General features: G+C 46.2%; 1 protein-coding gene across 1 annotated transcript in view; it reads right to left on the bottom strand.

The window, feature by feature from the left end:
- NELFE (negative elongation factor complex member E) overlaps nucleotides 1–22,768 on the bottom strand; it is a 317,928-nt gene that overhangs the window by 27,412 nt on the left and 267,748 nt on the right. The window contains exon 10 of the mRNA XM_069635004.1: nucleotides 697–799. Within this exon, the coding sequence (XP_069491105.1) occupies nucleotides 697–799 (103 nt within the window). The remainder of the gene's footprint in view (nucleotides 1–696; nucleotides 800–22,768) is intronic.

The raw sequence follows: 22,768 nt of genomic DNA, 5'->3' as shown, positions 1-22,768 counted from the left end.
CACACTGGTCCACAGCCCCTTCTGCCATAGTACAGCATTCCTGCTCCCCAAGGGAGGACTTGAACATACTTCCTGGTTTCCCCTTCTCCATTTCTACTACTGTTGGACCAATAGGAAGTCGGTAACCCTTGGACTGCTCAATGTGCTACCCATAGGTAATCTACATGCCTCTGCACTTCTCCCTCGTCACAGTACTGATCTTGCAGTTCATCGTCACAGCACTGGGAAAGGGACCTTCACTTAGGAAATTCCTAGTCATCCTCGTACCAGTACTTTCTAGGGGAATGGTTGCGTGACAATAACCCATGACCCTATTAGGGAAAGGGTTGATTTTAGGGTTGTAGGAAAAGGGTATAGGGTCAGGTGATTGGCGGGGATACCGCATTCTCTGGGGATGGTCATCCCTAATCCCATAAGGTGTTTTCTCTCCCATGTGTTCCTCCCCCACCCTGTGTGCCACCCCCAGGGGGACTATTGTACCTGGGACTTACTGCCCTGGCTCCAAGGGAAAGGTATCCCCCTAGGGGAGAAGGGAAGGCATCCACAGATTCGTCACAACTGGCTAGCACCAACAGGCTTCTCTGATGCTCTGGTTTCTGTGCATCATCTTTCCTGCGCCAGAGGTTGCTGAAATAGGCCAAATGAGCTACCGTCCCGCCCGCATCCCACATTTTCGGATCACATGCTCATACTCACACAGGGTTCCCCAGACTGAATTCCCAGTCGCTGCTTCCAGCATGGGCTGCTTGCGGGCGATGCTGACCTTAATATGCACGTCCTCCACTTTTGTGCCATTGAGCTGCAATTACAATGCAAAACATGTTCAGTATCTGGAGGAATGGAGAGAGCAAATATCACAGCTTGTGTTTGTTTCGGGCTAGTACTTAGCAGCTTTTGTTTTTGGTTGTTGATGCATGTGTGCAAATCACTGGTTCATTTAGCATCCCCTAGACCTACAGGCTATGTTGGAGCTTTTTTTTTTTAAATTGAGGTATTAGATTGTTTACACAGACCTCAATACAAACCAAAGAATAACAAAAATAAAAAATACCATTATAAAAAAGGAACTCACCTAAAACCACAATAAAATCAAATACACCCTAAAATATCATCCTAATTAATTAGGGATAGTGGAGTTTAAATTCATGTCCCATAATCCAATCTAAAATTGGGGTCATTTTGCAACCACAGTGAGGGATTCTTCTGGTTTAGTAGCAGTGAATAGATCTAAATGCCTCCCACAGAAACACAAAAACATTTTAACAAGTTCATGAAGAAATAGAAAGCTTGACAAAGAGGATAAATGGCACAGCGCAAGCGTGGGCGAGGCTAGAGATTACGTAGTGTGTGCAATCACAAGAGGAGGCAGGGAAAGGGCACGACTCAAAGAGCACAGCAGGACCGACGTGTGTATCTATTTAAGCACCTAGAAAAAGATGTGCTCAATTAATCTCACCGTGTGCCTTCATAGCTGCAGAGGATGCTAAGGAACCAACCAGTCTAAAGGACAAGACATGTCAGCAAAACTGTTTTATATCCATCTACACCAATGAGTAAGCCTGTGGTTCACTGCACCTGGAGGAACAGAGATTAAAACAGCAACGCCACTACTCCTACACCTGCAAGAGGCTACAATGTCTAACCCTAACAATGGTCATAGCTCGCAGCAAGAGTAGAAGCAAAAGACAAACTGGAAGGTTGGGAAGCTTTAACTGATGCAGCACCTGCACACACAAAGAGTACTGAGCAGGGATCCAGGGGGCCCAATGATTCCCAGGGGTTTGTTTCAAGGATGTCATGTCAATAGTGGATTGAGCACTGTGTAATATTCTTAAGGAGTTATCCTTAAATATTGTTCACAGTAGGTGCTCAATAGTCAGACACCCAGTGTTGGGTCTTGTCAGATAAAGCCACAACCATGCTCCCGCTAAAGTAAAGCAGCTGCCTAATTTGCTGGCTCCAGCCAGCTAACGCTATGCAAGAGGGCTGGGGAATCTTGCACCAACAACTGGGGCAGACATATGCCAATATTTGAAATCTGGATTGCTTCCCCTTTATAAGTATCGCAATCAAATTATTTGGACTATTTATGCTGCAGTCCATTGTGATTTTAGGATTGTAAAACCGTGGCAACGTGCAGGTGCTGTGATTATGACCATAATGTAGCAGGACCAGGCATGCTGTCCACAGAACACTCAGTAAGAGGTGAATCGAGCATGTAGCACAATAGGACAAACTCAGCGCTTTAGGGAATGTCAGGTTATGTTAAACACCTGGGATTAAGTCTCAATTAAGGGAGACACTAGTTTGAAATGAAATGCGTGATGAATTGTTGAAATTATTTATTTACGTATACATCACTGACTTTTTATACAACGTCATGCAATAATAAAAGCAAAATACATCTTTATTCCGTTATTAAAAGATCACAAATACAGTTCGCATCGTTACCTTACATAAAAATACTGGCGCAATTACATACACCATATTCTTTCCTCAAGGGAATTCTTAAATTATTCAAGCTTTTACAATAAAGCAAAAGGTGTTCAATTGTCTCCAAGACCACCTCTCCACACAACCCCCAAAACCGTTCACCACAATGTATTGCACATCAATCCCCCAAAATTTCAAGGGAATTAACAATATTAAATGTAATCTTAAGATATTGTGACACCTCATAGCTAAACAGATAAGTATATGCATTGTTGTAATTGAACCATCATCTGGATAAAACCACCACTATTTACATGGGGTAATTTGGCTACCAATGTACTTTATCAAATATATTGTTGGGATGGAAATTAGTCTATCCCCCAAGGCACTTTAGAGTGAGGTAAATCCCATAAGCAGCAGTGTAGTGGGCTGGGGGAAAGCACTGTGCTAAGAAACTCGGTACAGATATAATGTAGTGGGAACGATAGTTGCATAGACCCAGTGCACGCGTAGAAAAGAACGACATTTTGTAATTATGATAGATGAATAAGTCTTGCATGGCCACGCAGCACAACTTTAGCTCAAAGGAAGAACTCGACTAGGCCCAGAACATTAAGACGGGATGAGCCCGCACGGCCGGTTCTCACGAAGCTTCCCTGTGTCCCTTCACTGTTGCAATTACTATCACTGGGAGGAAAGCGTCCTGCAAGGCCGTGGGACAACACCAGGCTCCTCGCCGTGCCCATTCATTAAAGCCAAACTATAAGCAGACTGCTAACCCCCACCCAGCCTACTCCAGAGTGATGATCTACACCACTGACCTGGTCCAAGAACCCCTGCATTCCATGATAGTGAGTGACACCAGCCCCCAGCCATAAATCTAATGGCCATAAAATATCTGAGCATGTGCGGCCGTTTCACCTCCCCACAAAAATACATCCTTTGTAACACGAGGTACAGGGAAGGATAAATTATATATCAAAACAAAAGGTGGAGGCCTTGGGTGCGAGGGCTGCAATATCAACAAAGCACAGAATAGGACCTGTGCAGAGAGTTTAGAGGGAATGTCCAACATAGCCAACATACAGTAATTTCCCCGGGTTCTTCTAGTATCCCTTCTTATATATTGGAAGAAAATTACTATCCTTCCACAATGCTGGAATGACACTGACTTTACCTGTGGTCAAACAAGGCTCTCAATGCCACCGCCCATAGCCCTAGATTATACTTCCCGAGGGCATTGCAGGTCCCATCGCTCTAGAGGAATTCAAACCAGAAATCGACTTAGTTAATTCCACAATATTCATTTTACAATTCCACCTGCTGGGAAGTTCCCATGTTAACGTCTAATCTGCTCAATCAACTCCTAATGTGGATTCATACGCACACCATTCTTTCTCTGGCCTCCTTTTAGACCGTTAATATACCAGAGCTGCATACAATTTTTCTCTTTAGCAGACAACGCCATTTGCTTCCACAAGCCATTAGCTCTCTCCTTCCTATACCGCCTCAAACAGCAGCTATATTCCCTTTCATCTTTAATAGCACCCGCTATAGAAACCTGATCAGGTTCCCCAGGAGAGGAATCACGAATATAACCAATGTTATTTCGTATGTTTTTGCCGCCTATATATTACTGTCAAACTGCCATATTTCCTTGACGTGCTGTTAGAACATTCTTCACAACTTTTATATGTTCTCTACAGCATAATCCCCTCCATAATCAAACTAATCATGGCCTCAAAGTTTACGATCAATTCAACCGCCACATCACCCGTCGAATCATTCAATACAACCATAAATTCCCTCAAAGCAATATCAACGCTATTATATACTAATTCTAAATTAGTCGGATTCCATTTTATTACATTATTACCATTCGTAACTGTTCTGAAGTTTTTCTAAAATCCCACTATTAGGACTTTATGAGACTCCCTACTTGGCAATACAAGCTCCAACTTCTGGTATATGCCTAAACTATGAAGTTCAATCCATTCCTTTCAACCCCTCCAGTGTCGAGCAGCAATGCCGCACAAGCGACTCTTGAGCACGCGCTAAAGCCGTGCCTTACCATTGCTCCGACATCACCATGGCTTATCACCAAAAAACGAAACTGCAAACATTATCACTGCCGCAGAATACAATGGCAAGTCTCATACGGATCCCCACAAAGCCCATACTCGTATGCCCCACCTACCGCTGACCTGCTCCGACACGTCTGCAAAAGCCGCCGCCATCAACGCTCTCAGCTCCATGACAACGGGCCCGAGCAAAGCCAGCTCCTTATGCTCACTATACCTCAGATCAGCCGCACCAAACTCACCCAGTACCAACCGAACGCTTGTAAAAGCGGAAACGTCTAGAGACTCGAGTCGCAGCAAGATTCACCTACCGATTCAAACGACCAAGCTCACACATACGCTGACTTTCCCTCATGCTTGTAACAACATTAATCCATTGCCTACCGCTCTTTCTGAGCTAATTACGCTGCATGCTCCTAGCATCAGCGTTACTGCCCAACTGTATTTTGCTCTGACTAAGCTAAATATGCTGTATGTTCCTTACATCAACGTTATTGCCCAACTGCATTTTGCTCCTAAACTATACATGTTGCCTGCTTCCTGTACCAGCACTGTGTTGCCTGCTTCCTTCTCTAGCAATACTGCCCAACTGCATGCTGTTCCCACTGAGCTAAATACGCTGCCTACTCCTTACATTAGCAATAGTGCCCTAGCGCATTCTACTCCCATTGAGCCCATTGTGTTGCTAATTCCATGCATTCGAGATAGTGCCCAATTGCATCCTGCTCCCATTGAGTCCATTATGTTGCCTTTCCATGCATTAGAGAATTGCCCAATTGCATTCTGCTCCCATTGAGCCCATTGTGTTGCCTGTTCCATGCACCAGAGATAGTGCCCAATTGCATCCTGCTCCCATTGAGCCCATTGTGTTGCCTGTTCCATGAATTAGAGATAGTGCCCAATTGCACCCTGCTCCCATTGACCCAATTGTGTTGCCTGCTCCGGCAACTGAAAGTGTAACAGATAACTGTACGCCTTTCCTGATCACTACGGCCTTGCCTGATGCCGACCCCACACTGAGCATTACCTCCAATGAAACAGCCATCAAGGGTGGACTCATCAACGCTAGGTCACAATAAGCCCATGCCCTCGACATCGCCAACCATCTCACCATCAACAAACTTGACCTACTCGCGGTCACAGAAACGTTGCTCCATGCAGCAGCATGCCCAGCACTCTCACTAGCCATCCCGGAGGGATTTACAATATACAGGAAAAGACAGAACCTTAGCCAAAGGAGGCGGCGGGGGGGAGGGAAGGGGGATGTCGTCCTGATTGCTAAATCCTGCCTTTCCCTCAGAACTTCCTAACCAAACTTTCCTTTCAGGAGAACTACTCATGCTTCAACTCTCTCCTCCCAACACTGCTACTACCACCATCCGCATCCTATATAGACCACCAGGCCCACTCCACTCCTTCGGCGAAGACATAGCTATCCTATCTAGGAATACCAAGCCTTCATCCAGAATCATCATTCTAGGTGACTTTAACCATGGCCTCTACGACAGTCTAGATCTCAATGCTACTGTCATACAAAACACAATCGCTGCCCAAGGACTCACCCAGCTCATCAAACTGCATACCCAGGACAAAGGCTGAACCCTAGATTGGCACGCTGATTTGAACGTGTCAACCAACATCACAGCTAACTCCCCCTGCCCGTGGTCAGACCACAACGTCATTACCTTCACCAAACAAACCTTGCCTAAAACTGTTCCTCATCTAGCTCCAGCATCTCTCGCAAGGAACACTCGCAATATCAAAAGCACCAGATACTGGCAAGGACACTCACACCACAGCCAAACCTCCTCACCCCGGATTATCTCTAGCCTAAAACCCTCTAGGTGTCAAGGAAACTCTCAAGGGTTTCAAAAAAAGGCTGAAAACTTGGCTATTTAACAAATACCAATAAATATAGCCATCACAAACACCATGTAATGATTGTCCTCTGCTCTATGTCATGTATTGTTTGCCAATCTAACTGCACCACACTGGCCTCCTTAATGTATGCATTTTAAAGCTGTCTGTAACCTCGTTGCGATACCTAAGGGACTGGGCGAGTAACAAATGCAATAAAAATAAATACATTTTTTTAAAAAGGTGACATCTGCCCTGCTCCATGTATCAAAGATTGTGTCATAGAACGTGCCCCATTCATCACCTCTCTCATCAACAATTCCTTTGCACAAAGCACTGTGCCAAAGAACCTAAAAGAAGCGTGGTCCTCTCATCACTCGACCCGAACACCCTTACCAATTACCGTCCCATTACAACGGTCCACTTCCTTCTGAAAATCTTAGACCGTGCCACCTACAATCAAATTCAAGAACATCTAGATACAATCTCCTAGATCTCCACCAAATCGGGCTTCCGACCTAGACATGGCACAGAAATGGCACTCCTTGACCTTAAAAACCAAATGGACGCCATAATTGACAACAGTAACATAGCGATCCTACTGCTCCTAGACCTCTCCGCTGCCTTTGATTAAGTGAACCACAAAATACTGTGTTGTCACCTAGCCAGCGCTGCCCAATTCTCAAGCTATTTCATGGATAGAATCTTTCCTATCAGAGCGGACAATGAGAGTGTTCTGTAATGTAGCAAACACTGCCCCAGCCCTCTGTGGCCTGCCCCAAGGATCTTGCCTGTCATCAACGTTGTGCAACATTTTTACCAAGCCTCTGTTCGACCGACTAGATGAACTTGGAGTTTCTTACGCGAATCACGCAGATGACACGCAGATCCTATTGCACCTCTCGGGAGACTATGGCAAAGACTCTCTCATACTCAACCTTTATCAAATGATCCAATTGCTGATGGCCCAACATGAACTGTCTAAAAGATGACAAAACCGAGTTACTATTGGTTGGCACACAAACAAGCCTTAAAAACTCGACCCCAGATACAAACTATTCATAACAGATGGGAACACTACCACTGTCTCAAAAGAAGTAAAAACCCTGGCCTTATACTTGCACTCCTCATCAACCCTAACTAGACAAGTCAACACAACTGTTTAATCAGCAGCATTCACGGCTAAACTCATTAACGCATGTAGACCATACCTTTCACCTGACAGCTGTCTGACCTTAGCCAAAGCCCTCATCCTGTCGAAACTCGACTAATGTAATGTTCTGCTGGCGGGCACCTCGACCATTAACATTAAAAAACTTCAAGTCACAAAACAATGCCCTCCAAGCTGCCTTAAACATCCCCAGAAGAGAGCATATCTCGGAAATAAGACGCAATGCACGCTGGCTGCGTGTCCAGGACAGAATCAGATTCAAAACACTTGCGATTACCCATAAATGTCTAACCAATACCGCACCCAAATATATCCCCAACCTGCTCACCCAAACACAAACTTACTAAGCCCACACATGCTACATCAGCTCACCTTCTCACTGTGCCCAAATTCAAAAGAACTAAAGCTCGAGGTCGCAGTTTCCCAGTAGTAGCTGCTAAAAGCTGGAGCACTCTCCCTCTAGCCATTAGATCTGATCCATCACATTCCTCATTCTGTAGAAAACTCAAAACTTGGCTCCTCTCGTTTAATCTGTAGTATTCCACCTCGGCTGCAACCACTTAATAACAAACTGTATATCTATCCTGCTAAACTGTAATGAGAATGAGCACCGAGAACCCTCGCATTCTAAATTGTATATTCAACCTGTATATAGTGTAAATTTTGTAAAGACGCACTTGTAAAATGTAATGACTGTATTGCATGTTGCCTGCAGTAATAACTGTAAATGTTTCTTACCCTGTATCTCCAGTGCCCAGATACCTATGGGTTAGGCGTGCTTTACAAATGCTAAATAAATAAACCACTCAAGGCAAGTAGCAATGGCAGAGCAGCCAAGCTTATTTTAGGAGGGAGAGAGGACTGTAGGAAGGTACAAAGAACTTGTAGCATACACATGGTCTCGCAGCTCTTTGGTTTTGGCACCCTTTTCAAAACACCAGATGAAGAACGGATGTCGTCCGAACGGTTTGCCTCGCTTTCTCGGTCCATCACTCTGTAAAGGAAACTTCAAGGAGTGGAATCTTGCCTCTGGAGGTCTGGAAGAAGTCCAAAGTTTCAGAGAGGTTTGTTCTTCGGAAGACGATGTACAGCACTCAGACTCGAGGTGCCAGGGTAGTGGTGGTTTGCAGCCCAGGAAGGTCACAACTCGTTGTGGGATGGCTCGAAATGCAGGTCATCTTAAGACCGATTGGTCCCAGTCCAAGGGACTGTCGCATAGAAGAAAGGGTCAACACAGCAGCGGTCACTAAGCACGCATCTCTGGTCGCTGGAAGTAGCTACTGGTGTCTTCATCATCGGATTCAGCTCTAGTGGTCGACTTGTCTTCAGCTTCAGGATCCAAGCCGTTTATCCAGGAACCCAGCCAATCAGCACTCATGCTAATTTCAAACAGGTTCCAGGCAGGCGAAAAAAAGAATAAAGTTGCCATTTTGGATCAATGGTGACCCTTCTGTGTTTTACTGCGGCTGTGAACACAGCCTGCGAGTAAAATGAACACAAAAATCGGTAGAACACGTTCACTGCCGCCAGCCATTCAGGTACGCACATCACTAACAGAAATGATACAGGAGCATTGAGAAAGGGGATACAGTGTAACCCCCCTCAGCTCTCTACATAAGGTTGGGTGTGCTGATCTCACAATATGAAATGTAGAACGGATCAAAATTATCCTTCTACCTTTGGGACCATGCATTTTTACAAGAATAAAATGAAATACAAAAGGGAAACCCAAGGGGTTCCCAAGGAAACATTGCACAGAAAGTGCTGTGTGCTACAAAAGTAAATGACGGATGCCTACAAAGTTGAAGGAAAGTATGACTCCAAAAATATGGTATGTAGAGACACAAAAATGACTTGTTAAAAGAAAAGGTGAGTGGGGGGAAACATTCACACTCACCCAGGAACATAGAAAAGAAATCCGCAAGTCCAGCAAAAAGTGGCGAGATTCTCACAGGTGAAGGAGATTTGGCATAAAATGAACATTCTGGCCCAACAGTAACATACATATCACTGCTCTTATCACACTGTTCAAATGCAAGTTTGTCATTCGGTAGCACAAACAGAGGGAGATTATCACTTTCAGCTCTGCTGACCACTCCCATGTCTTGCACTAAGCTCAGGCCGGTCTCAATAACCAATACAAAATCTATGGTGCTAGCACTTTAACCACTGAGTTGGCTATAGGCTTTCTGTTTATCTACAGTACAGTTTCCAACCACAAAGCGCATTGAGGCCATACAAATGGGTAAATGGTGCTATATAAATGACCACTATAATAGAATACAGTGGCCATTTTACATAATTAACCTATTCAAAAATAAAGCCTCTGCCCACTTATTGCCTTTGCAGTTGTAAAACTGTTTTACAGTACGGGAGGAGACCTTGCTATCTTTGAAACAGCATAACTCAGTTGGGATTTTTGCATTAAAATCTACCACAATGAGCACTCGAACAACATCACAATAGTCTAACAGTTCTGCAATATGTTATGGAAAAGGTATTCATCACTAAGCGGATCATACAGGTTGACAATAAGTAGCTCCTTCAAATTATTACAGTCCAATGACATTATGGCAGCAATGAAAGTATCTGTGATCAATATAGAATTTGTAAAAGCCTATGGGTTTCTCACTGTTATCAGCAAAACCACTCTTTGGCCTCCCCTTAGGGCCCTTAAGAGTCCTTGAAGGGATGGAGGACCACCCATCAAATTCGATGTCCACTACCACCCAGGTTTCTTGCAGGAGCAGTATTCCAAACAAATCAATACTTCCAAACAGCCCCCCGCATCTGAGAGGTGGGAAAATCCACTGGTATTCCATGAACCTAATAGAACAGGTTTGTCTGGTCCGACTTACAAAATGGGCTTAAACACTTTGGGGAGCCATTGCAATAGCCCTCGCCTGTCATATCCGCACTAGACACCTTATTCTCTCCGCTAGCATGGCCTATTAGACTATCAGGATCATTGGTTCCATTACCCGATAACCTCAGGTTCTGAAACTCAAACATTACCCCCAGTCCCCTCTCTCTCAACAGACAACCACCTAGGTCATACATTTCTTTGTGGATTAACATACTTTACTGCCCCCGTGCTTATCAGGTAGTTTTGCTTTTTTAGCAAAGATAGCCTCTCTTCAAAATTTCGTTTTCAAATTCAAATACAAAACTATAAGATTTCTTCCGAAGTGAACCAAACATTTGAGGTAGTAAGAGCAACCTCCTCTACCTGATCCACCACTATGATATCCTTAGTTGTAATAGCACAGAGGCACCATGCTATGTAAGATTTTTAAAACTGTGCTTCTGTTTATCAACCATAGAGGATACCTGCAATTGCAAGGATATAAAAGGTTTCAGTTGGACTTTATTATCCTCCTAACTCAGAAACTTGATTGGCCATTATAGTATATCTCTATTAAGATCATCTATGTTCAACATAATATCAATCTACTTTCCCCCCAACCCCACACAGTTGTCATTCACACAAAAAAGGTCCCTCAGGGTCCACTAATACTGCATCCTGTTTTCCACCTTTGGCCGTATTATTCTTACGTGCTGCTCTTTTATCCTTGCGTAGGTTTTCTACTACAATACTCTCTTTCTGACCCGGTTTCAGATTGGTACATGTATATCCCAAATAGCTCTCAATTTAAATGGTTAGCGATATATCAGCCACACTACCATATTTTCTGGATCTAGATTGTCACAACTTTTTGCCCTTCAAAAGGACAGCTCGCACTTTATTAGCTTCTAAAAAACAAAAAAAAAAAAAAGGTTGTTTTCATACATTTTCTAAGCACTTCTTTATTAATCTTATGTTTCCTGCTTCTTCCATACATAAAAGCTACCCTCTTTTTCCATTTCCCGTTATCTTTTTTTTATCTCGGTTGCTTGCTTTGTGGTCTGATCAATGGAAACATCCTTATTAATCCTACTACTTCCAACATTAGAGATAGTTGGAGGATATATTTTCTCCCCCGCCCCCCGAGGACCAGAATCTTCTATCGACCCTATCCCTCCTTGAATCAACATCAAAGAAAAAGTTACTTCTTACCTGGTAACGGTCTTTCGACGGGATGTTCCTCTGACGTATTCCTTATCTTTGATAAAACGTTTCCAGTTTGCTGGCCTCGGAAATTTTTTCTGTAGAGGGCGCTGTGCGTCGACGTCCGCCGAGTCGATGTCCCTCGACGGCCACCGTATCGGCGCCGACTTCATCATGCTCATAAATAGCCAGGCGCTGCGTCCGTTGCTCAGTTCCGTTTTGTAGCATAAGAAAAGTCATGCCTGAATTGGTTATTGACCTTGAAGGAGCGTAAACTGCAACCACAAGGGAAGGATCACTACAGGGATGGTTGGGAGGGGCGATAAGGAATACGTCGGAGGAACATCCCGTCGAAAGAACGTTACCAGGTAAGAAGTAACTTGTTCTTCGAAGGGATTGTGTCCTCTGACGTATTCCTTATCTTTGATAGACTCCCATAGCAGTGACATGTAATTGGAGGTGGGAGTGAGAATGTTATGTATCCCTTTAGGGATGGACCGAATGTAATACGGCCTTGCCAAATCTGGTCTCTTGAGCAGTGGAGGAATCCAGATTGTAAAATTTTGTGAATGTATGTGCGGACGACCATGTGGCAGCGGCACATATGTCCCGGACCGGTACCCCTCTTTGGAGAGCCGAAGAGGCTGCGATACCCCTGGTTGAATGAGCCCTGAGATTTTGGGGTGGCTCTTTCCCTGCCAGTCTAACATTCCAGGATGGCCAAAATAATCCACCTGGAGATGGTTTGTTTTGTTATGGGTAGTCCCAACTTGTGACCTGAGTATCCTACAAACAGTTGGTCTGCTTGCCTGATCCTAGACATTCTGCTGATGTAAAAGCTGAGAGCTCGCCTTGGGTCCAGCCTATGTAGCCTTTCCTCCTCTTTCCCCGGATGGGGAGGAGGGTAGAACGAAGGTAAGGTAATTTTCTGAGTAATATGAAATTCAGAAACCACCTTTGGGAGGAAATTAGGCTTCACCTGTAGGACAACTTTGTCCTTGTGGAAGATTGTATGTGGGGGTTTACAGGAGAGAGATTGTAGCTCGCTCACCCTCCTAGCAGATGTTAGTGCTACCAATAGGACAGTTTTAAGCGTGAGAAATCTCAGCGCGCAAGAGTGAAGTGGTTCGAATGGAGTGTCCATTAGGAAGTTTAAGACTAAACTTAAGTCCCATAAGGGAACCTGGAATGGTTTTGGAGGGTAAACATTAGTTAGTCCCTTGAGAAATTGTACCACTAGATGAAATTTGAAATATGATGGTTCCTCCGCAGTGCGCGGGAAAATAGAAATCGCTGCGAGATAGCCTTTTACAGTGCCAACTTGAAGGCCTGAGTTTGCCAAGTAGAGTACAAACGACAACACCGTTTGTGTACCACATGAAAAGGAACAAGTTACTTACCTGTAACTGTTGTTCTCCAGAATCGGTCTGGCATGGATTCACATGCTCATGAATATTACCCGTTGTCAGTGTAGGGGAGGATTGGTCCAAAAAGACCTCCCTTGCCTACATCCCCTCCCCCGGTGAGGGCCATGGCTCATCGGGCGTCCCCTCCTTACCACCAGGGCCCAGGTGGTGGATGGCTCACCTGCTGAAGACATTGCCCAAACATATCGAATTTAGCTAGGCCTCAGAAACCATTTTGTCTAATAAAGATGGTGTGAGCTCGGCGCACTGCAGCGCGGCCCCCACCCTTGGAGAGTTTCAATTATCCCTGTGGCCACAGCTCCCTGGCAGATCCGCTGTGAGCTCGTTCCCACGAACAAGATGGACATGAGCTAGTGTAAGATACAAACACTAACATTTCACCTTCCGCAGTGTATCACTGCTCCCAACATGACCCGGCCAGCAGAGCCTGGGTGGAAAAGGAACTGTAAAATGGCCCTCGGATAAAAGCAAAAGCTCCCAAATACTAATGCCAAAACTACCTGTGATGGGCGCATTTTCTCCACAAACCTCTTTGATTAGGAAGCCTGTAAAATGTATAGATATGACAGAATGCATGTTCACATGACATTAGCAATGTAGCACCCACACCACTGCAGTTATGTACAAATAGTAGAAGCGTCCCGGGGGGTTATTTGTTATGCGTATCATTGAAAGGTTTACACCCCGCGGTCCCGCGCCATAACCGAACTAATGCTGCTAGAGTGCAAAGAAAGACAAATGCAACCATACTGAGGGCTCGTGTGAAGGACGTGCGAGAATGCACCCTTCATGTGTGTATGTCCAAGCCCCTTATGTGCCACTACCGTCACGTACGGTGGCGAGTCGTTTTCTATGTGCTCCACACACCTCACTACTACCTCACTTACTGTAAATGTATATGCATATACTAAAATGTTGTAGTTATTAAAACAGTGTACAAATAATGTGTTCGGACTGGCTATATTTGAGAGGCATTTAGCAAAGTTAAAATGTAAGCTTTGGAACGATTCAATGAGTATTGTATAGTATTCGAATGTTTATGATGCTTTCACCTAAAATCGGCAACACACGAGGAAGATACCTTTGTGAATATGTGCAAGGCCATTCCCCCTCCCTCCCTGAGAAGCCTGCCAGACGAGAGAGCAGAGGCCCGCGCCGCACATCTCCACCTCCCCCAACTAGGCTGGAGCCGCTTCAAAGATTTGTAGTTCCCTCTGCAGCACCCAAGGCCACGACCCGCCACCTGCATTATTTACAGCCCAGCAGTAAACCTCCGCCTGAATACACAACTCCAGAGGCACCCTCCCTTACACCCCACAACCCACCGGATCACCTTAGGTTAATGGCCCCTGTAAAATTAGGACACCCAATATTATGGCAACATTACAGCAACACATTCATAACGACTTCTAACAAGACAGGAGGACATGTACTGTCTGTCCCATGCCCTGAGACCCAGCCCCACGACCTATGGTACCCGGTCAACAGGACACTGGTAACCATGTACTGATGAATCGCCATCAAACTCCTCTCAAGGTGCATTCCTCCTGTGTTGCATTAACCTGTAGTATAACCTATTGGGAGATTTACTAAAAAGAATAATATTGCAAATGACTGCGGTATGCATGGCCTAGGGCAAAGAAGTCAGGAAAAGACATTCATCTCCGACACTGGCCACAGTGGCACAACAACACCGCCCGGATGGACCCAGCTGACCCGCCAGGCCCAGCCCAACCCACGAGGTTGACCAGTGACGTCCTCCAGCCAAGACCAACCACATCACAGCAGCACCTATAGCTAGTCGTCACCACCCAATCCCACTGAACTTGTGCCCCCTATAGTGTGTAGGTTTTTGATGACGTTTTTTGTAAATATATACGCCTGTCTTTGCTATTGTCAGGCAGAGCGCTCTCGGAGTTTGCCGAGTTCTTTGCATGCCCTATTCTGATTGATAAACTCCCATTTACGCTCACCCGCACTTTGTCTTGGCCTTATTCCCACTCTGGGAGAGTCTATCACTGTCTCTCATTGCGGGGAGGATCGTGCTGGTTGGGGACGCTTGCCTTCAGTGGTGACCCCGAAAGCGTGATTATTATTTTTTCCCAACATATCCCTAACGTCCCCTTTTGGCACGAAAATCTCCGGTCGAAAAGGGATACGCACGGTGCGCCGGCTCCGGGAGGCTGCCCGCCAACGGCGACCGGTACGCTCAGAAGTGCGCACTCAACAGAGAGAGGGTACGGGATCCCGGTTGAAAAATCCCCTTTGATTACCGCTCGCCGGAGCCGGAGCTGACTGTTGAGCGTACGGCAACACTGCCTGGACGGACCCAGTTTTCGGAGACTCTCGGTTCAAGACGGGCACGTGAGTATTGAGTGCGAGCGACCATAAAGGGAGTAGAGGAGGAAATTTAAGACAGGGAACGAGGCGGGGTAAAAAGGGGCACGTTGGGTCTACTAAAGACAATCTTAACTTTCTTTGCTTTTTCTTTGCATATGGCCATTAGGATTAAGAGGTGATTAAGAGATAAAAGTGACGGGAACCTAGCTCCGAGAGGGGGTGGAAGGCGGCGCCGCATAGTGCCATCTTGACTAGTACTGGGAATATATGAAGAAGTGGAAAATAAGATAAGTGTCTGGCAAAGGGAGACACAGAGAATATATTAGTGACTGCTATTCTTTTATTTAGGGTTACGGGAAAAATAAAAGGGGGTTAATACAAAACCAAAGAGATAAAGTAAAGAGACAGAGTTTTACTCTAAAAATTGAAGATCAAACCTATTATATATATATATATATATATATACACACACAGATATCTGAATAAGACGGACAGGGACAGCCGGCCAGGGAGGAAAGGGAGGGCAAATTGAACTGTGAATAGAGTGTTACAGAGGGGTGTGTGCACATCGTATGTGTCAGGAGATAATTTGGTGTGATGGTTTTGTAAAAATGGTCAGAAATGTATAGCCATTAAGTGGTCATGGTAAGTGTGACCAGACAAAGCATTATAAAGACAAGAGTAATAAGGTGAAGTGAGTGTGTACCTTTCTGATTTTTGGGTTAACATTGGTGAGATTACTGATGGTTTGCTCTTGTACGTGCCCCCCAAAGAGAATAGAATAGAGGCTGGGCGCAGCCAATCTAATGGTGTGCAGGCGGGGGGAGGAACACGAAGGCCCCCACGATTCAGTAAGACATAAAATACGCAAACTTACATGGTGATAAATTTATATTGCGATATCGAGATACATAGAGATACATAAGTACCAGGTAGGCACAAGGTATGGGGGCAGAAACACCCTTATCACATATTTGCAAGAACCTACCTGGGTACGCGGAACGGATTAAGAAATACCATGACCAATGGAAAGGGGAGGGGTTGCCTCAGATATGGCCCGAAGGGGGTTCATTTGACAAAACTGTCCAAGATATGGTAGCCACATGCATTTGTTTGAAATACAAGGGGAAGCGGTTGCATAATAGGAGAGAAATATTAGACCTCTGGAGACTGTTTGAAGAAATACCGCCGCCTAAGGTAAGGGAATTAGATCCTGATCTACCACTGACAATCTGTTAATGATACAAAAAGCAAAAAGATGATAAGGTAGTGCCAGAGGAAGAGCCACCGATAGAAGTAACCAGGTTGTACCCAATACTAAACAAGCCAGTGCCCGCAGAGGGATACAGTGACCCGACTTATGTGCCCCCACAGACAACTATCACAACGCAAGGGCCAATAGCACCCCCTCCATACGAGTGTCATAGGGAGCGAGCTCAGGTGAGCACACCAAGGGTGGACATAGAAAAACTAACAGACGATCTAGAATCAAGGCTCTCCATAGCGAAAGACGAGCTCTTGAGGATAAAAAGCATATGTGAGCGGACCGCACTTAATACAGCCAGATCAGAGCACGCGTCTAGAGCATAGAGCGAGGGTAGAACATTTGAAGAAGGGTGGAAAAAAGGCGAGATACTGTTCAGAATCCAGGAAGAACCAACCCGAATAATTGAACTAGAGGCAAGAGAGGGATGTACTGACAATGAAGAGAGGCCTACAGGAGACAGGGAGGAGCTACTATGTGATATAAGGGATGATTTGGAAGAAAGCGACAGGTTGAGTATGGCAATGGGAGGGGGAAGCGAAGGGTTGGATGGTGCATGCTCAATGAGGACACTGGGATGATGAGTGGACGGGGCAATTAAGGAACCGAGTGGGTAAAATGGCATCATTAGGAAAATCAGGAGTGAAGACGGGTACAGATACGACAACGAAGGGAAAGTTGCAGATCCCGCTAATACATTGGGGAGGAGGGAGGCCGAATTACATACCCTGGGCTCAGATGGATAAGGCCAACTTACTAAAGTTATTGCCCCCGTTATCCGGAGGGGCGAGCAAGTGGATATACGCCTTTGAGAAACACACTGCCGGGGTACCCCTAGCAATAGGGGATGTGAAGAGCTTGCTTGTATCAGCAGTGGGGGATCAGGCCGACAGAGTATGGGTCAAGGCTGGTTTCCCGGGAGTAACATTAGACTGCGATCGCCATGATGGGGCCTCCTTTAACACAGTGCGTGCAAGGGTGTGGGATGCTTTGCGGGAAACGTTTCCAGATATACCAGATTTACAGTCAGTAATGCAGTGTACAATGAATGACGGGGAAGATGCTATGGATTACATTTTTCGGGTCCAAGAGATGTGGAGGGCAGAAACGGGCACGCCCTGGTATCAATCAACATCGTTATTTTACTTCATTATAAAGAGGGGGCTCCCAAAAGAGGTGCAAAAGGCGCTCGACAAGATAGCAGGTATTGAGGCGAAAGGATGGCCTGAAATTCAGAGCATAATAGTGCACCACTGTAAGCGAATAAAAGAAAGGGAGAAGGAGGTGGCGCAGAAAAGATTGGCAGACGAAGCGAAACTAGTGCAAACAAAGTTGGTGAAGGTCGCAGCAGCAGTAGCCGCGCTCCCACACAGCAGGGAGGGAGATGAGGAAGAGGAGGGGCTGGTAGCAATACAAGGAAGGATGGCAACTAATTGGGCAGGAGCAGGACAGCGGCAGTGGAACGAGCAGGAGCAGGGCGGAGGTCCGCAGTGGCAAGAGTGGGCCCCTCGAGGGGGACGAGGTGGGTACAGGGGCCGAAGAGGAGGTGGACAAGGATACGGGGGAATGGGAGGAAATGGATGGCAGGGTCCCAGAGGCGCGCAAGGGAGTTGTTGGAACTGCGGGAGGTGGGGACATTACTCTAGGGAGTGCAGAAGCAGACCAAACAGCGGATTTCCAGAGGTAGAACATTATGGCCATCCCCATCCGGGGAGCCCATATGGTCTCCCAATGGGACAACAACAAAGAAACGCAGGGCAGGGGTACAATGAGCAACAACAGGGACATCAATGCAGAACACAGAATCACCCACAAAACAATGACACCATGCACTACACGCCAGGCAACCCTTTCGCGACAACAGCCAACGGAGCCCCAGCACCAGCCCCCTATAATGGCGTGTCAGTGGTTTCAGGGAGCGTGTTCAACCAAGGGGGGGGGGGGGGTCAATGAGACCCCGCATAGGACAGCCCACAGAGAACACTTGTGTGTCCAGTTCTATCTACCACCTACGATGCAGCAGAGGAACCATTGGTAGGGGCGCAGATAGGAGACAAGCAGTTCATATTCATGGTGGATTCGGGAGCGGAGACATCATGTATTAGGGAGGGCCGGTTCCCGTTATCTAACCGGAAGTTAGAGACGCAGGGGTTCTCTGGGGCTGTAATCGAAGTTCCTTATACAGAAGCAATGGATGTAACGGTAGGGGGTAAAACTGTAAAAACACCCTTACTGTATTATGAACATTCCCCAATAAATTTACTAGGAAGGGATCTTCTTAGCAAACTCAATATGACGATATCATTCACAGAGAGGTATAGTGTGTTCAACACCAGGAATATGCCCATTACGTGTAATGCTGGTAGTACAGGCTCACACAACCGCACCAGAAATACGTGGTTTGCCAGTGGACGAGAGAATGTTTCTTGAAGGACTAAAGACGCTGGCCCTCATAGTTCCTGAGCTAAAAAGAATGGATTGGAGAATACCAGCGGAGTTCGTCTTCCGCCCAATAGTGCACCCTGACATAGCACCAGGATCAGTGGTATCATTAGACTTGCACGCTGTACAAGTATCTGCGAAAAGGATCTCGGTGATTGGAATGGATATAGAAGGGTGTGAGTGGCGTACAGTACTGTGTACCAATGCCAATATTGCCCTGAGAGACTTAACTGATGAGGATCTCTTTTCAGATTCGGAAGGGGATGGTGAAATAGTAATGGAAATAGCAATGCCCTGTGACATTTTAATTCAGGCTAGAGAAATCCCTGTCCAGCTGATGGCAGTGGTGGGAGCACCACCGTCATTCTTCGATGATGACATGAGGCTAGTACCAAATAATTTGTGGACAACAGGCCCCCATGACGTAGGGTTATTGCATGGAGTACAACCAGTGATAATAAAGCTCAAACAAGGAGCGATTCTACCCCGAGTGAAACAATATCCATTGTCCCGTGAAGCTGAAGAAGGGATAAAAGAGACAATAAATGCACTACTAGCACAAGGGATAATAGTGCCTTCAAACTCCCCATGTAACACATGCATTTACCCAATTAAAAAAGCAAAGGGAGGGTCTTGGAGGATGATCCAGGATTTACGCCCCTAAATGATGTAATACAGAAAGAGTCCTCTGGTCCCGAACCCTGCATCAATATTATGCAGCATCCCAAAAATGGCATCACATTTCACGGTGGTCGATTTGAAAAACGCATTTTTCTCCATCCCCTTGGCTGAAGAGAGCAGATACCTGACAGCATTTACACTAGGGGGGGAAGAGATATGAACATTGCAGATTACCACAGGGATACTGTGAGAGCCCAAGCATATTCAACCGCATACTACATGAGGACTTAGGAAACTTGTCCGTTGAAAGCACAATTATTCAGTACGTAGACGATTTACTGGTCTGTGCACAGGATGAAGAAACATACAGAAAAGATTCAATAACACTCCTGACCCTGTTGGCCAATAAGGGGTACAAAGTAGACAAAGAAAAGCTACAATATTGTCTGACAGAAGTTCTATACTTGGGACAGCTAATATCAAAAGATGGAAAAAGAATAATCCCCGACAGGGTAGAAGCAATAAGATCAGTAAGAGAACCCACAACAGTGAAGGAGATGCAGAAATTCTTGGGAATGTGCAACTATTGCCGAGCATGGATATTAGATTATGCAGCATACACCAGACCCTTACTGCAAGCGCTCAAGGAGGCCCAACAGGAGAACAAGAAAATAGAATGGTCAGAAGAAATGAGCACCTCATTCAAATCATAAAAAGAGTTGATTTCAAGCGCTCCCGTGCTCGCAAATCCTGATTATGGGCGCGAATTTTACCTGTTCTCACACTGCAAGGGGACACTCATGACAGCTGTGCTAACACAAAAGACGTCCCTAGGACACAAACCGTTGGCTTACTATAGTGGCACTCTGGATGCCGTGATGCAAGAACACTTCGCGTGCGAACAATCGCTCGCTGCAGCCGCATTCGCAATTGAGAAAAGTGCCACAATAGTAATGGGATGCCCTGTGACATTGTTTGTGGAGCATTCATTATTTGCAATACTGGAAAGGTCAAAGAGTACACTGACCACACAGCGGGCAACCGCCGATGAAATAATATTGTCCAGCGCCAATATCCATGTGGTACGATGCAGGACAGTGAATCCGGCAACATTCATTACAGAAGCATGCACACTAGAGGACATGCAGGAACACGATTGTGCAACTTACACAGGAGAAAGAGGGGAGAACACAGTGGTGTGCGAGAATGCCCTGACAGAGGGGGAAGTGTACTTTGTAGACGGATCAGCATCAATTGACGTGGACACAGGAGAAAAACATGTGGGTATGGCAGTGGTGAGATTAGAAGACGGTGAGTAGGAGACACTAGTGCAGTACCGCCTTCCATCACATTTCTAGGCACAAGCAGCAGAACTCATCGCCCTAATAGAAGCATTGCACGCAGCCAAAGGGTGCGCGGTGACAATTTACACGGATTCAGCTTATATGACGACAACAGTACATGGAGGTCTGGCAAGATGGGGACGGAGGGGGTTTCGACGAGCAGATGGGACTCCAGTGCAACATGCAGAATTATTGAAGGAGTTAATTGAAGCCCTACGAGATCCCACCATGGTAGCAATAGTGAAGTGCCAAGCACATACGTCCAACACAGACGTTGTGTCTTTGGGAAACGCGGCAGCGGACGCAGCTGCCAAAGAAGCCTCATACTTTGAGAAATGTGAAGCAGGCGGGTACATGTTACAGCAGAAGACAAACGAGGAGCTTCCAGAAGGGTACAATGCAATGCCTATATCACAAATACTGGAGTTGCAGGAAGGAGCAAGTGCAGATGAAAAGGCGATGTGGGTGAAACGAGGGTGCAGCCAATCAGCAACGGACTTACTGTGGCGACAAAATAATTCAGGAAAAGTGGTAATGCCAGTAAAATTATTAGAAGTAGCGTTTCAACAACTACACTTCCCAGCACACAACACGAAAGGAACAAGTTACTTACCTGTAACTGTTGTTCTCCAGCATGGGTCTGGCATGGATTCACATGCTCATGAATATTCCCAGTCGTCAGGCTGGGAATGCTCGGTAAAGAAAAAAACAGTATCAGTTTCGTTTCTGATCTGTCTTTCGTAGTAATAACCAATCACTGATCTCTGCGTCATACTGACCACAGCCAATGACTGCCCTCTACCTAAGCCCCGCCTCTGGCAGCCATCTTCAGATTTGGAAGCACGTGAAGTGGCAGTATGACCAAGTGAAGAGCCGCAGAGGGGTAGGCGGGAGGGTTCGCATGTGAATCCATGCCAGACCCATGCTGAAGAACAACAGTTACAGGTAAGTAACTTGTTCCTTCTCCAGCATGGGGTCTGGCATGGATTCACATGCTCATGAATAAAGAATACATAGCAGTACACACATGCACAACCACGGGAGGTGGCAAAGGCTCAACATTAAGCATCACATCAAACATCTTACCTCCTCACCAGGCTCACCTCAGGCGAACAGGTTGCGCAGCACTGCTTGGCCGACCCTGGACTCCTCCCTGGAATCCCGGTCGACGCAGTAGAATTTCGTGAAGGTGTGCGTCGACCTCCACGTAGCAGCCCTGCATATGTCCAGCAGGGGCACACCAGATAGGAACGCCGTGGTAGCTGCGATCGCTCTGGTGGAATGGGCTCTCGGACGGCCAGGCAGCGGTCGGTTTGCCAACCGGTGACAGTACGTGATACAGCCGGAGAGCCATCTGGAAATGGAAGCCTTCGAGAGAGCCTTCCCCTGATTGACAGGTCCAAAGTTCACAAAGAGTTGTGACGTCTTCCGAAAACACTTCGTGCGGTCCACGTAGAACTTCAGCGCTCTAGCCACATCCAGCGAGTGCAGAGTCCTCTCAGCCGGCGACGAAGGCGACGGGAAGAACACAGGCAACACCAAGGGTTCGTTGAGATGGAAGTCCGACAGTACCTTGGGCATGAAGGAGGGGTGCGTCCTGAGCACTACCCTCGTGTCGTGAAAAGTCAAGTACGGGGCCTTGCAGGAAAGGGCCTGGATCTCTCCCACTCGTCGTGCGGATGTTATGGCCACAAGAAACGCTGTTTTCCACGACAGAAATTTCAACGGAGCTGAGTGCAGA

The sequence above is a fragment of the Ambystoma mexicanum genome, chromosome 13 (genome assembly GCF_040938575.1).
Source record: "Ambystoma mexicanum isolate Mex_15411 chromosome 13, UKY_AmexF1_1, whole genome shotgun sequence".
NCBI lineage: Eukaryota > Metazoa > Chordata > Amphibia > Caudata > Ambystomatidae > Ambystoma > Ambystoma mexicanum.
Note: the sequence above shows the minus strand (reverse complement) of the source record. Positions and strands in the feature narration are given on the sequence as shown.